Raw genomic sequence first — 15184 nt, forward strand, 5'->3', positions numbered from 1 at the left:
CAAAAGTATGAGGAAGCTCAGGCAAAGCTGAAAGTCTCTCTGAAGAAGGCACTCAGTCTCAGTATAAGCATGAACTCTCAGAAGGAGTCTCAGTCTCAGCACAGAGCTGGGAATCTCCAAAAAGGAGTTTTGCAGTCTTAGTACCAACTTGGGAGTCTCTCCTAAAGAGATTCGTAGTCAGTACAGAGATGGAAATCTCTCAGAGAGAGAGAGTTCCCACTCTTAGCATAGAGCTGGATTTCTCTCGCCAGGAGGTCAGCGGTCTCAGTATAGAACTGGAAATCTCTCAAAAGGAATTTTACAGTCTCGGTGCACAACTGGGAGTCTCTCAAAAGGAGATTTGCAGTCTCGGTACAGAGCTGGAAGTCTCTCAAAAAAGGTTTGCAGTCTCAGTACTGATCTGGAAGTCTCTCAGAGCTGTATTGAAGTTTAAATAAGTAAAACCCTAGAAACTAAAGAAAGTGATTCCACTGGCTTCTCGTAGCACACAAAGTGTTACTGGGTTAACAAGTCGAAGGCACCTTATGAAGAATGGGGCATGGTATCAAACTCAACAGGTTCTAAACAACATAACCTTTATTATTCTGGACAACAAGCCTATCAGTGTGAAGCTAGACCAGTTGATGGATAGCACCACTGTCACAACATACTTTTGAGCTCTACTTCTCCCTGAGCGCTCCAACCTGTACAAAGCACTCTACCCTCTTCTGGGCTAGAGAACATAATTTTCTGCCATGAGACATCTTACAGTCCATTTATTTGTATAGGCTGTAATGTATTCCAGCACACTGCTTAGTAAATATGGCCCACTGTCTTTATCTTTTATAAGATTATATGTACTAACTTAAGTCACAAGGTCACTTTGTTATATTATCTTCTCACTGCTTCTACTATATTTTCTGTGATTCACCTTGTTTGTACTTGTGTGTGTCAGTACATATTACATCGTGCTTGAAGTCCTTTCAAGGGTACAATCAACAAAATACAGTGGCGAAAAAAAGTTTGTGATCCCCAATGATAATTACGTAAATGCCATAGATTTTTCATAATAACCATCTTGAATAAAAAATACTATTTTCTTAAATATACAATAGGGTTTATACTAACCAATTCCATTTAATTTGAAACAAAATTATGTATGAATTAGACAAACAATGAGTAATTAAGAGTCGTAAGCTGCAAAAGTAGGTGAAACCCGTGTTTTATCAGCTAAAGTAAAGGGAATAATTAGAATCAGGTGCTTAAATAATTAGATCTAAGCATAAGTATTTGGGCGCTCTCTTATAGGGCCTCATGCAGTAAGCGCCGAAAAAGTGATCTCGGCAAGTGTTCACTATCGGCATGATTTTGGCGATTTGCCCTCGCAGTATGCAATAAGGGCCGAATCCCTGGCGAATCACTGCGAATGCAAAACGCTGATTAGCCGGTGACTAAACAGTCTGTCTCCCGATAACCTGGTGATACGCCGTTTCTGCCGATATGTGTTTGCAGCAGAGAGAGATCCGCCACTCTCTCTGCGCAAACATCGGCAAAATAAAAATATATAAAAAATTTTTTTACTCATAGTATACATGTGCAGGGGGTCTCCGGAGCTGAACCGCATTGGTTTCAGGTCCGGGGACCCCCTGCTTCCCGAGATACAGGCCCCTTTATGAGGTGCCGGTATCCCTCTGCATTTAAATGTCCCGATCACGTGACCGCGGAATGTAAAAAAAGCAAAGGGATACCGGCACCCCATAAAGTGGCCTGTATCTCGGAAAGCAGGGGTTCCCCGGACCTAAAACCAAAGCGGTTCAGCTCCGGAGACCCTCTGCACATCTACACTATGAGTAAAACACACATATAAATAAACAATCATTCCTTACCTTTGCGGCTATCTGCTATAGTAATGAAGCAGCATTAATGTATTTTTAATAATAGTGTACGGGAGCAGGGGGTCCAATAGCTGAATCGCATTGATTTTTGGCTCAGGCACCCCCTGCTTCCCGAGTTACAGGCCCCGGTATGTGTCATCGGGTGCCAGTGTCGCCGCTATCTTTATAGAGCCCACGTCGCGTCTTGGACGCTATAAAGATGGCGGCGACATTGGCCTCTGATGCCCCATCATGGGGCCTGTAACTCGGGAAGCAGGGGGTCCCTGAGCCACAAGTCAATGCGGTTCAGCTCAGGGGTCCCCCTGCTCCCGCACAATATTATTAAAATACATTAATGCTGCTACATTACCATAGCGGATAGCCGCTAAGGCAATGAAGGGGTTAAGGCATAATAGCATGTTTATTGGGGACAATTGCCCCCAATAAACATGGCAATAAACAACATCACTCCCTGTGCCCCCAACAACCCCTATACCCCCATTACATATACTAAATTTTTGTGATGTACAGCAATGATACGAGAGGCCGGCGGTTGCCCTCGGGTGTTCCCCGCAGGCCTGCCTTACCAATTCTGTGCCCCCCAAATAAAATCTAACAACACAAATACTTTACAATAAATAACCCCCCCCCCAACACATACAGTATAGTACAGTAATGTGCAAAATTACTATTATCCACATATGGATAATAGTTAATGTGCCCATTTTAAATACATAAAGAACAATAAATACAATAAATACATATTGCACTCACCCATGTCCGGCTGCCACGATGAAGGCCATCCTCATCTTCATCACCGTCCATGCCCCCTCCGATGCTGCAAAACATAAACAAGAATAAAAACAGCCAATGTAATGTCCCCAAACCCCTTACAGTCATTAAGGGGTTAACCCACCCTCACCCACCACTCGGGAGGCCTACATACCCTCCCCCACTACACCCCCACCCTGTGAGGCCTTACCACTCTCACACACTACCCAGCCGGGAGGCCTACCCACATACCCTTGGGGCCAATACCCTCTTCCCGCACCCCCAGTACCCACAATAAAAACAATACACAGTCCCACAATAAACATCATTATATTTATTAAATACATAACCCAGCCCTTGTGCCCCCCCATAAATACATGATTTATTATTTTACATACAGGGTTAATACCCCAGGCCCACGGGAGTCCCCGGTGGGCCTGACGGGTCACCTCACAGACCTACAGTAGCCCAGCACCATGTTTCAAACAGGGTCTGGAGGCCTGCGGGTGGTCCCTGCCAGGCGCCATGGTCCACCAGGTGGTCTCCGCGGGTCACTGTGGGCCACAATGGGGTCCCCACGGGTAGGCCCGTGGCTGTCTGGGGGCCCCGGGTCAGACCCACAGGTGTCTGAGGGGCCTTGTGTGGTTCCCACGGGGGACTGGGGACCCACGGATTGTCCCTACAGGTCCGCGGTGCCCCCACAGATGTGGGGCCTCCGGTTCTTCCCCGCAGGTGTCCCTTGTGGACCCGGCAGCCTGGTAACCGTGAGAAGCCCGAGGAGACCGCAGGTCCCCTGCAGACCTGAGGAAACAACCCTGTATATAAAAAAAAAAAACATGTCCTATACATTAAATAAATCAATCCCCCCCCCACAACACATACAGTACTATAATGTGCAAAAGAACTATTATCCAGATAGGGATAATAGATTATTTGCCCATTATTAAACACATTAAGTAGCATAATAAAATAAATAAAGTTCTACTCACCTCATCAATAAGAAGCCCCCTCGCCAGCAAAATCCATGTCCTCCATTGCCAACAAAATACATAGCCAATACATTGCAATTACATTCTGATATCAATTAACCCCTTAATCACCTTATCGGATAATAACCACAAAGGTAATTAAGGGGTTAAGCCACCTGGCCCGATACCCACCCTTCACCCATTCATTTGTACAGTGGCTTTATCATGCAACTATATATATATACACACATGATGAACCAATATACAAAGAAATGTTTAAGGGTTATCAAAAACATGCTCTAATAAAAATATCACTTCTCCATATCAGCCACAGTAAAATAAAATTCTATTTTCTTAAAAATTCACATCTCATCTTCCAATCAAAAGCATCAAATGCCAATCAAAACATTGAATTTACATTGTATACATGATGCATACAATCTATGCAACATGTACACTCTGCCAATCAATGTTAACAAGAAATTATTCCAAACAAAATACCATTACATCCAAACAAGAAAACTATTTAAACCAAGCAAGTCACCATAAATCAATTAGCATTCATTAATCAAATCCCAAAACAATTAAAATACCATCCATAACAATTACACAATTAACTATTTAAATCGTTAAACCGAACAAGTTACCATCAGACAAAATATAAGTACCAAAAAGAATACAATATACAAAAGCAAGCCTCACCCTGACCTAAAGTACAGCATACAACACCAAAAATTACATCTATCTAATTACAAAAAACATTACACACATTTATGCATAGCAGCATAGCCAAAATCATTTTAAAGACATCAAAACAAGCATTTCCTACCAAACCATTTCTTACCCTGTATGTATATATCGATCTATCGATCTAGACATACATACATACATATATATAGTGGCAAGAAATGATCTTAAAAAAAAACAACTATCACATGTAAAAAAACAAAAAAACATGTACAAGTACAAAAATACATTTTTTTTGTTGACTTACCATTACTTCACCCACTCACCGACTCCCGTTGAACCGCTTACTCTTGAACCAATCCACGCACAGGAACTCATAAAATAAAAAAACATAAGATAATAAACCATAAAATCATAAACAAAGCTTGTCTTTTATTTGTAATCCATTCCGTCACCGTCTTCATCTGTACTCTTCCGTCTTCCGGCTTCTTCTGGGGTCTTCTGGGGATCTTCTTACCGTCTGCTGCCACGCCCTCTTCTCTTCTTTCTTCCGGAGATCCGTCCTCCTCGGTGTCTGCCTTCAAAATGAGATGACACAGGCTTTTATAGACATTTGATGCTTTTGATTGGAAGATGAGATGTGATTTTTTTTTTTTATTACTTACATTTTTATTGAGCATTTTTTTTGTACATACAAAATAAAAATAAACAAAACATATAACAGATAAAGGGGGGTCGAGGAGGGAAGCATTTGTAACAATATAGCATTGTACACAACAATTTAATTACCACATGTATCACTCTGTTCCAAATATTCTAATCTATATATGGGGATATACCTGCTTGGTGAAACCAAGAAGCCCAAATCTCAGAGAATTGCGAGGTAGAGCCATTCAGATAGGCTGAGAGTTTTTCCATATAAACTACAGTATATGCCAAATTTTGTTATTTATTTGGTTTAAGGATGGGGGGGCAGGTTGTTTCCAATTTTTGGCAATTGTACACCGTGTAGCATTTAACATTTGGGCTAGTACTCTAGCTTTTTTCGGGGAATATTGGCCATTGGCTTGCTTAGCAATATATATATTGGGTCATGTGGGACAGTGATTTCTAGGATCTTGTGTATTAAGGTGAACACTTCCGTCCATGTTTGTTGGATTTTGGGACATGACCAGAATATATGCAGAATATTCCCCACTTCACCACAGCCATGCCAGCACAGAGGGGAGACACCTGGAAGGAAAGAGTGCAGCCTGGCAGGAGTCATATACCATCTGAATATTAACTTGTAAATATTCTCTTTAATTACAACGCACGATGAATTTTTGGAGGCAGCTTCCCAGATGTCTTTCCAAGTATCGAGGTCTATACAGACGTTAAGATCTTTTTCCCAGGATACCATATAGTTATCGGGGGTTTGATTGCTCTTGATAGAGGATAAACTTTGATATATTCTGGAGATGATACCCTTTGTGTGAGATGTGATTTTTTAAGGAAATAGGATTTTATTTTACTGTGGCTGATATGGAGAAGTGATATTTTTATTAGAGCATGTTTTTGATAACCCTTAAACATTTCTTTATATATTGGTTCATCATGTGTATATATATATATATGAAACAAGGCAGCAGGCACTCTGTAAACAATGAAGAGCTGATGCTTATCCCATATGCGATATTGAATCAACAGGTATTACCAGATCTTCATCCGGAAAGAAGAGACAGCACTCAGCCAAGTTGAAATAACAATATATTGAGGTAACAAAAACCAAGGCACTACATCCGACATTTCGGTCAGCTACACGTGACCTTCCTCAGGGATGTGCGTTGAAAGAGTGCCAGTGAACAAACATATATACCCAAGCCAATCAAAAATAATCAAACTCACCCGTGTGCATACCAATTGCAAGCATGCAAATTCAAACAGGTGGGGTTGGTGACACGCAATCGCGTCGTGGAACACACCGCCATCTTGCAGCATCATCTACACTGCTGCACACATACAGGCACTGTGATTCTACTTTGTCTGCATCCGCGCCAACATCCGGCGCCGTCGTATGACGTCATGCTATGCGCCATATTCGCGCATGTGCAGTGCAAACCAAAGGCTCATATAACCTATCCATGTAAATACATAGTAATGTTTGCAAAGCAGCGACACTCACAGGTGCCTGGATGTACTGCACAGTATAGATTACCCAAAATGCTGCACCATGTCTGCCCACTATGTCTGTAGGCATACATATATATATATATATGTGTGTATATATATAGTTGCATGATGAAACCACTGTACAAATGAATGGGTAAAGGGTGGGTATCGGGCCAGGGTGGCTTAACCCCTTAATTATCTTTGCGGTTATTATCCGATAAGGTGATTAAGGGGTTAATTGATATCAGAATGTAATTGCAATGTATTGGCTATGTATTTTGTTGGCAACGGAGGACACGGATTTTGCTGGCGAGGGGGCTTCTTTTTGATGAGGTGAGTAGAACTTTATTTATTTTATTATGCTACTTAATGTGTTTAATAATGGGCAAATAATCTATTATCCCTATCTGGATAATAGTTATTTTGCACATCATTGTACTGTATGTGTTGTGGTATGGGGGGGGATTGGTGTATTTAATGTATAGGACATGTTTATTATTTTACATACAGGGTTATTTCCTCAGGTCTGTGGGGACCTCTGGAGACCACCTGCGTTCTTCTCTGGCTCCTCACGTGTACCAGGCTGCCGGGTCCACGGGGGACACCTGTGGGGAAGAACCGGTGGCCCCACATCTGTGGGGGCACCACGGACCCGTAGGGACCACCCGTGGGTCCCCAGACCCCCGTGGGAACCACACAAGGCCCCTCAGACACCTGTGGGTCTGACCCGGGGCCCCCCAGACAGCCATGGGCCCACCCGTGGGGACCCATTGTGGCCCACGGTGACCCGCGGAGACCACCTGGTGGACCAAGGTGCCCGGCGGGGACCACTCACAGGCCTCCAGAACCTATTTGAAACATGGTGCTGGGCTACTGTAGGTCTGTGAGGTGACCCATCAGGCCCACCGGGGACTCCCGTGGGCCTGGGGTATTAACCCTGTTTGTAAAATAATAAATCATGTATTTATGGGGGGGCACAGGGGGTGGGTTATGTATTTAATAAATATAATGATGTTTATTGCGGGGCTGTGTATTGTTTTTATTGTGGGTACTGGGGGTGGGGGAAGGGGGTATTGGCCCCAAGGGTATGTGGGTAGGTCTCCCGGCTGGGTATTGGATGAGGGTGGTTAGGCCTCATGGGGTGGGGGGGTGTAGTGGGGGAGGGTATGTAGGCCTCCCGAGTGGTGGGTGAGGGTGGGTTAACCCCTTAATGACTGTAGCGGTTAATAACCGCTATTGTGATTAAGAGGTTAGGGGACATTACATTGGCTGTTTTTATTCTTGTTTATGTTTTGCAGCATCGGAGGGGGCATTGACGGTGATGAAGATGAGGATGGCCTTCATCGTGGCAGCCGGACAAAGTTGAGTGCAATATGTATTTATTGTATTTATTGTTCTTTATGTATTTTAAATGGGCAAATGCACTATTATCCATTTGTGGATAATAGTAATTGTGCCCATTACTATACTGTATGGGTTAGGGGGGGTTATTTCTTTATAAGTATGTATGTGTTTTGCCATTAATTTGGGGGGGCACAGAATTGGTACTGCAGGCCCGTGGGTAACAGCCGAGGGCCCCCACCGTCCTATAGTATCATTGATGTGCATATATGTGTATGTTAGGGGGGTATAGGGGTTGTTGGTGTAATATATATATATATATATAGCAGAATAAATTAGTTCTTCAGTATTCGGTGATACCTTTTTTATTGGACTAACAATTTATGTCATAGGACAAGCTTTCGAGAGTTATCCTCTCTTCTTCAGGTCAAGCAAAAATAAAAAAGGTATCACCGAATACTGAAGAACTAATTTATTCTGCACTATCCCAACTGGACTAACATGGCTATTTTCTGCTATATATATATATATATATATATATATATATATATATATATATATATATATATATATATATATATATATATATACACACACACACATATATATATTGTGACACACAGAAATATCGCTCAACACTTAAATAAATTGTGTCCAGAACACCTGTTAATAAGTCATATATTGTAAGACTAAACAGTGGTGCTAAAGGTTAAATAGATATGAAAACAACAAGGAGGAAAGCAACCTTTAAATAGCACACGGACATAAATGAAAGTGTAACAAAAAGAAAAATCAACCTACACTGAGATCTTGTGACCACATGTAAAAATATTATGCCATATAATTTGATGCAATGGTTACATGTTACAAGTAATAGGGGTAACAAAATGCAAAATACGTCACCGCTCAGTAGGTAGATGTCACAGACAAAGGTAGGTCAAAACTCCATGTCAGATGGAAAAAGGTAGGGGCCGCCCTAAGCAAGACTTCCACTCCTGTGGGAGTCTACCTTTTCCATCTGACATGGAGTTTTGACCTACCTTTGTCTGTGACATCTACCTACTGAGCGGTGACGTATTTTGCATTTTGTTACCCCTAGTACTTGTGTACCTATAACATGTAACCATTGCATCAAATTATATGGCATAATATTATTACATGTGATCACAAGATCTCCGTGTAGGTTGATTGTCACGCAGGTGTGCTTAGACAAAGCCACCTGTGCCCTGTATATGTCTTGCTTTGGATCTTTATTTAGACCCTTGCCTCCAGGTCCATTATGTCTAGGTAGTGTTGAGCCCCCCTCTCCTTTAATATTTCATCCCTTGTTTGAATCACTTCAATAAAATTCTTTATGTTACACTTTCATTTATGTCCGTGTGCTATTTAAAGGTTGCTTTCCTCCTTGTTGTTTTCACACACATGATATATATATATATATATATATATATACATATATATATATATATATATATATATATATATATATATATATATATAGTTAAGTTATGGTGAGTAAAAAAAGTGACAAAAACCCTCCACAGGAAAGCAAATATGCAAATATAGCTGTATGCTCATCTGCATGTCTTAGGCAGGTCTGCAACCCCGCCTTTCCCCATTATCACCCAGCATACAGCACTTCCACTGCAGCAAGGGATTCTGGGAAATGACATGCAAATGAGCACACAGTGTCACTTTTTGCCTCAATAACCATTTTTAACATGGTTCCCTATAGGCTTAAGCTTGCTGCATGGTCACAGCTTTGAGCACAGCCAGGGTTAAGGTGCATACCCAGAAAACCACCCACAGACAGCTGTTTCGACCTTGATGGGTCTCATCAGTGTGGGGTTGATTTTACTGGGAATGCAAGAGAGGCTATGGGATAGGCTAAACCCTAATACTGAGTTAAGTTATGGTGAGTAAAAAAAGTGACAAAAACCCTCCACAGGAAAGCAAATATGCAAATATAGCTGTATGCTCATCTGCATGTCTTAGGCAGGTCTGCAACCCCGCCTTTCCCCATTATCACCCAGCATACAGCACTTCCACTGCAGCAAGGGATTCTGGGAAATGACATGCAAATGAGCACACAGTGTCACTTTTTGCCTCAATAACCATTTTTAACATGGTTCCCTATAGGCTTAAGCTTGCTGCATGGTCACAGCTTTGAGCACAGCCAGGGTTAAGGTGCATACCCAGAAAACCACCCACAGACAGCTGTTTCGACCTTGATGGGTCTCATCAGTGTTGGGTTGATTTTACTGGGAATGCAAGAGAGGCTATGGGATAGGCTAAACCATAATAACTTAACTCAGTATTATGGTTTAGCCTATCCCATAGCCTCTCTTGCATTCCCAGTAAAATCAACCCCACACTGATGAGACCCTTCAAGGTCGAAACAGCTGTCTGTGGGTGGTCTTCTAGGTATGCACCTTAACCCTGGCTGTGCTCAAAGCTGTGACCATGCAGCAAGCTTAAGCCTATAGGGAACCATGTTAAAAATGGTTATTGAGGCAAAAAGTGACACTGTGTGCTCATTTGCATGTCATTTCCCAGAATCCCTTGCTGCAGTGGAAGTGCTGTATGCTGGGTGATAATGGGGAAAGGCGGGGTTGCAGACATGCAGATGAGCATACAGCTATATTTGCATATATATATATATATATATATATATATATATATATATATATTTATTTCGTGTGTGGCTGTTGTGTGTGTATTTTTTTAATTGTGGGTAGTGGGGGTGGCCGAAGTGGGTATTTGCCCCAATGGTGGTTTGTTTAGGGCTTGCGGGTGGGTAGCGGGAGGGCATAACCCCTTCATGACCGTAGCGGTATTAACCGCTAAGGTCGTGAAGGGGTTAAGTGCACCCGCAACCCCCCCGCAAGCCCTAAACAACCACCAAGGGCAAAATACCCCCTTCACCCACCCCCGCTACACACAATAAACCTGGCACGGCTGGTTAACCTCTTCATTGCCTTAGCGGTTAGCCGCTAAGGTAATGAAGTGGGTTTTAAATGCATTTTTCCTGCCTCGGATGCATGCCGGGGGGCTCCGGTGCTGGAATTAATGGGTATCAGCTCCGGAGACCCCCGGCATCAATCCCAGTCAGGAAAAAGGCCTGATTTTTTCTAAGTGTCGACTTTGCCGATGCTTCTCCACCACCAACTTGCCAACTTTAGTTGGCGGGATGGATTGGCGTACAAATCTCAATTCTAGAGTGCCGATCAGCAGCGTAAAGCTGATCGGGGCTACTAGAATTCAGCCGATTTCAAAAAGTGCCGAAAAGTGGCTTATTGGCACCCGCATGCCTTTAAGTTTTTATCGGGAACAAAAATTGCCGATTTTGGCCACTTTTCGGCGCTTACTGAATCGGGACGGCAATTTTTGCGGGAAAATTGCGGAAAAAAGCCTTTTCGGCGCTTACTGCATGAGGCCCATAGTTCTAAAACGTGTAACTATATAATATAAAGTGTTAAATATCACCAATTACGTGAAAAACCGTGAATTAACAACCCAGTGGAAAATAAATGGTTAAATCAGCATAAAATAGTGAATATTCGTACCCCCACCATTAAAGTGTAATACAAGTGAAAAAAATGGGTAGAAAAGCTGCTCAAAAACCCCTTAATAAACTGTTCTGAAGTCTATTTTGCTTGAAGATTCCAAAGTTAGGGGAGCGCTGAGTGTTCACAACAAAGCCACGTAAAGAATAAAAAGACACAATATAGTGCAACCAATTTTCAAATTCACATTCAGTAAGGGAATTGTAGATTCATTCAACTCACATTCTATCCAATTCAATGACGCATATCAGAGACACTATCTCTATCTGATTAGATCTGGTACAGGTAGATGACATCCCACGTACTGTACATCCCCCCAGAGTAGGTATAGGCTCTCCCCAGGGAAAAATCATAAAGAAGAGAAAGATTCTTATGGTGTAGCATATCAAAGAATTCTATTCATAGATATTTCAGCAAACATATGGAAATGCACTCACATTTAACACTCCAAAATAGTGTATTGTATGAAATTCCGGTCTCGGCGTTCACTTGGCCGGCGTGTGTGTTTGCGTCTTCCCACACGGTTTATCTCCGGCTGCCAGGACCTCTTGCGACGGAAGGGGGGTTCTACGCGTTTCGTCTTGGGTGACTTCCTCAGGAAGGTTGGATCCACGATGACTTCTTCGTCCCCGGATTGGGGTCTGTGATAGGGCAGGGCAGTGGAGCACTGTCCGTAACCCCACGGCACACCAAACAGTGCTCCGCCTGGTTCCTCGTTTGGCAAGGCCACAGTGGACTCCTGTTGGGTAGAAGAAGATGTCGCCTCCACCAACTGAAGGTAGGAGACTTCATCAGAGCTTGTCTTTTCCTCAGTGGTCGGGTCCTCCGGTAGTACCACCGCCTTCAAGATGGACGTTGTGAGCTCGGGACTCTGTTGCTGGATGCAGGTAGGTGAAGCTCTTTTATATGCAGGGATTGGGCAACTGGCTTCTTTGTTGGAGGAAGATGATGGCAAGGACACCTCATCCGGGCCCCGATGTCGGGGTATCCGGCACCCCCTGGCAGTAATCGGCACAAAGCATGCATGCTTCAGCACTACCAGAGGAGATGCACCCAACACCCCAAGGGCAGTCGACTCACCCAACAGGCACACCGACAACGGATTTTGCAATTTCAGCAAATATGAACAGGATCCGAATTTAGTATATTTTGACAGGTTTTGGCGACAGGTCACTCAAATGGCAGTATATAAATGGTCATGAGACTTTTAATGCTTAGCAAAGTTATTTATCAAAATTAAAATGTTACTGTGGTGAGAGGGGTTTACCAGGCCAATAATAAAGGCATTATACCCGGCTGGTTAACCCCAAACCCTGTTGGAACTGAAGGGGTTAAAATGTATTGTCCCCCTAATATCATGTTTTCCCCTACTATGTCCCTGTTTTGCAGATCTAAAGCTAGCTGCAGGTAACTGGATGTATGTGAAATGTGCTAATTGTATTTGCGGCACTAGAAAAGAGCTGGCACTCTAATTTTTGGAGTGCAGCTAAGTAAAAAGAAATCATACACATACATATAAGGTTTATAATAGTCGCATAAGCAGAACATACTTTTATAAATAAACTGTATTGTACTGGTGTTTTTAAATGTACAGGCAGGAAGCTTTTCCTGCCAGGAATGTAATAACATGTAAATATGTTAAGGGTACAGGAGCCGAGTGCTTTTTCATCTTTGGGCTTCAAAGGGCACCCTGCTAAGTTGGTGCCACTGTGTCTATGAGAAATCCGAAGTTGAAAAGCCTCAGAGAGGCTAGGTGTTAACGTGGCCAGGATATCCCTGAGTATCAGATCCTGGTACGCAGGAGGGGCCATTCACACTTGGTAGCCAAACCCCAGACGTACTGTCGCCAGGTAAGAAGTTGGACCCAGTATGCTAAGCAGCTTAGGTGTCAAGTTGACACATGCTCTGTGAAAACCAGGAAGCCACTTCTGCCGATACTATGAACTACTGGGATAGGTGGAAAAAGTGTTCCCACGGAAGAGATTAGGTGTGAATGTTAGGTATAGGACCCTTAACCCTATAAAGATGCCGGCAGCCCAGTCCCAGAGTAATTCATCTAAGATTTTACCAAGAGACGTCCAAGTAACAGCAGCTGCTGTCCCGGAGTGTGAGGGGTTAATTACACAGTAACAAAGGATCATCCCCCTCTTCCAGAATTCGTTTGTGCTAAGGGTTCCCGAATGAACCCTGTAAGGACTGAACAAACTTTTTCCATTTGGCGGAGATATAGGGGTGCAACTTGTGCCCCTAGCCAGGAACTGTTACACGGATCAATTGGCACACCCACTGGCATGCGTTCAGGGGTACCCAGAGACTTTGTTTCGTTCCAAGGACATTTGATTTCATTCCCTGTACCCAGTAATTGTTTTATTAAGTGTAATTGTTCAAGTATTGTATGTTGATCTGAAAAGAAATAAATTACAATTTATTTTACTCATCTTGTGTGCTCAGTCCAGAATCCCGGTATTAATGTGTAGATAAGACCTGGTCTACCATGACAGTTACCTAATTTGACAATTTATGCAAATATTTCGAGGGAGGGGGAAAGGAAGAGGGAGGGGGAGAAATACAGATACAGGGCTTATATTCACGTGGATCGCCGTTCCTGTACCTTTATTCATAGACTACGTGCCACATTTTATAGCCTTATTGTAGTAATCTGAAACAAGCAAAAAATGTGTGTATGTTTTATTATAATACAATTTAAATGTCTTTGGACTGTGAGCAAACATGACTCAAATAAAATGTGGTTTTTTTTGGGCCATAAAGATATACAAATGTTAAGTGTTCACCTTGAAAGTCCCGCATTTTTGTTTGAGATTCTTTATTTTTTTTCATGTTTGGTCAGTTCTTGCAGGTAATAGGTTGGCAAAAGGGAGAGGGGGGAAAGAGGGGGGGGGAAGAAGAGGGATACTGTTTACAGGGCTCGATAAATGCACTTGCCCACTTGCCTATGGCCATCATGGCCGCCTAATCAACATGCGGTTCTTTAAGCCTTTTTCCCTGCAATTCAAGTTATGCATGCCTAAAAGTTAAAATCCCCAGCCCCTGATTGGTCGAAGTGCTCCCTCCCTCCTCCTGACTCTGATTGGTGCGCGCTGTTGCTCAGATGCCTGCAGGAGCGGAAGGCGTGTCTGCCGCGCCTTCTTCCTCACAGCACCCCAGCTCTCCCGGTCTCACCGCGCGATGGAGAATTGTGTTTCCATTGCTCCTTGTCATCAATTTTTTAAGGTACGTGGAAGCAATTTAGCTTTAATTGGCATACTGGCTGCAGTCACCCTTGGAACTTGCTACCTGCTTTGCACATATGTCCCGCGGCGGCACCCAACATAGCAGTGACCCAGCGCTCCCGAGCTCAGCAGCAACATCTGCCTGTCACTCCTATCCTTCCTCTCTCTGTTCCAGCCATAAATTTCCGGCTGACAGGAGGGAGAGGACTCAGAGCAGCTCTCAGTACCGGCTCCCTTAAAGAGACAGTGTCTGTGTGAGGGGGAGGGAGTGAGAGATTGTGTGTGTGTGTGTGAGTGGGAGCGGGAGAGTGTGTGTCTCTGTGTCTGGGAGAGAGCGTTTGTGTGTGTGTGTGTGTGTATGGGGGGAGCGAGAGAGTGTGTGTGTGTGTGTATGTATGGGGAGAGTGTGTGTGTGGGGGGGGGAGTGTGTGTCTAAGTGAGAGGGGGAGTGTGAGACAGTGGGAGAGAGAGGGGAGAGTGAGCATAAGGGCAAAAGTGTGGGGGAGTGGGCGCATAAGGGGAAGAGAAATGAGAGACAGGGAGTGAGGGGAGGGGTAGCGAGAGACGGGTGGCAAGGGTTGGGGTTCCCCAGAATTTCACAATCGAATTCTTGGGTT

General features: G+C 43.5%; 1 protein-coding gene across 1 annotated transcript in view; it reads right to left on the minus strand.

Annotated features, from left to right (window-relative positions):
• The window catches only part of LOC142492292 (uncharacterized), a 28932-nt gene extending 14631 nt beyond the window's left edge, over positions 1 to 14301 (minus strand). Inside the window, exons 1-2 of the mRNA XM_075594964.1 lie at positions 14289 to 14301; positions 11827 to 12372 (exon numbers count right to left, since the gene is read on the minus strand). Coding sequence (XP_075451079.1) covers positions 11827 to 12372; positions 14289 to 14301 — 559 coding nt within the window. The remainder of the gene's footprint in view (positions 1 to 11826; positions 12373 to 14288) is intronic.
• Between the last annotated feature and the right edge of the window lie 883 nt (positions 14302 to 15184).

This window comes from Ascaphus truei, chromosome 4 (assembly GCF_040206685.1).
Source record: "Ascaphus truei isolate aAscTru1 chromosome 4, aAscTru1.hap1, whole genome shotgun sequence".
NCBI classification, from domain to species: domain Eukaryota; kingdom Metazoa; phylum Chordata; class Amphibia; order Anura; family Ascaphidae; genus Ascaphus; species Ascaphus truei.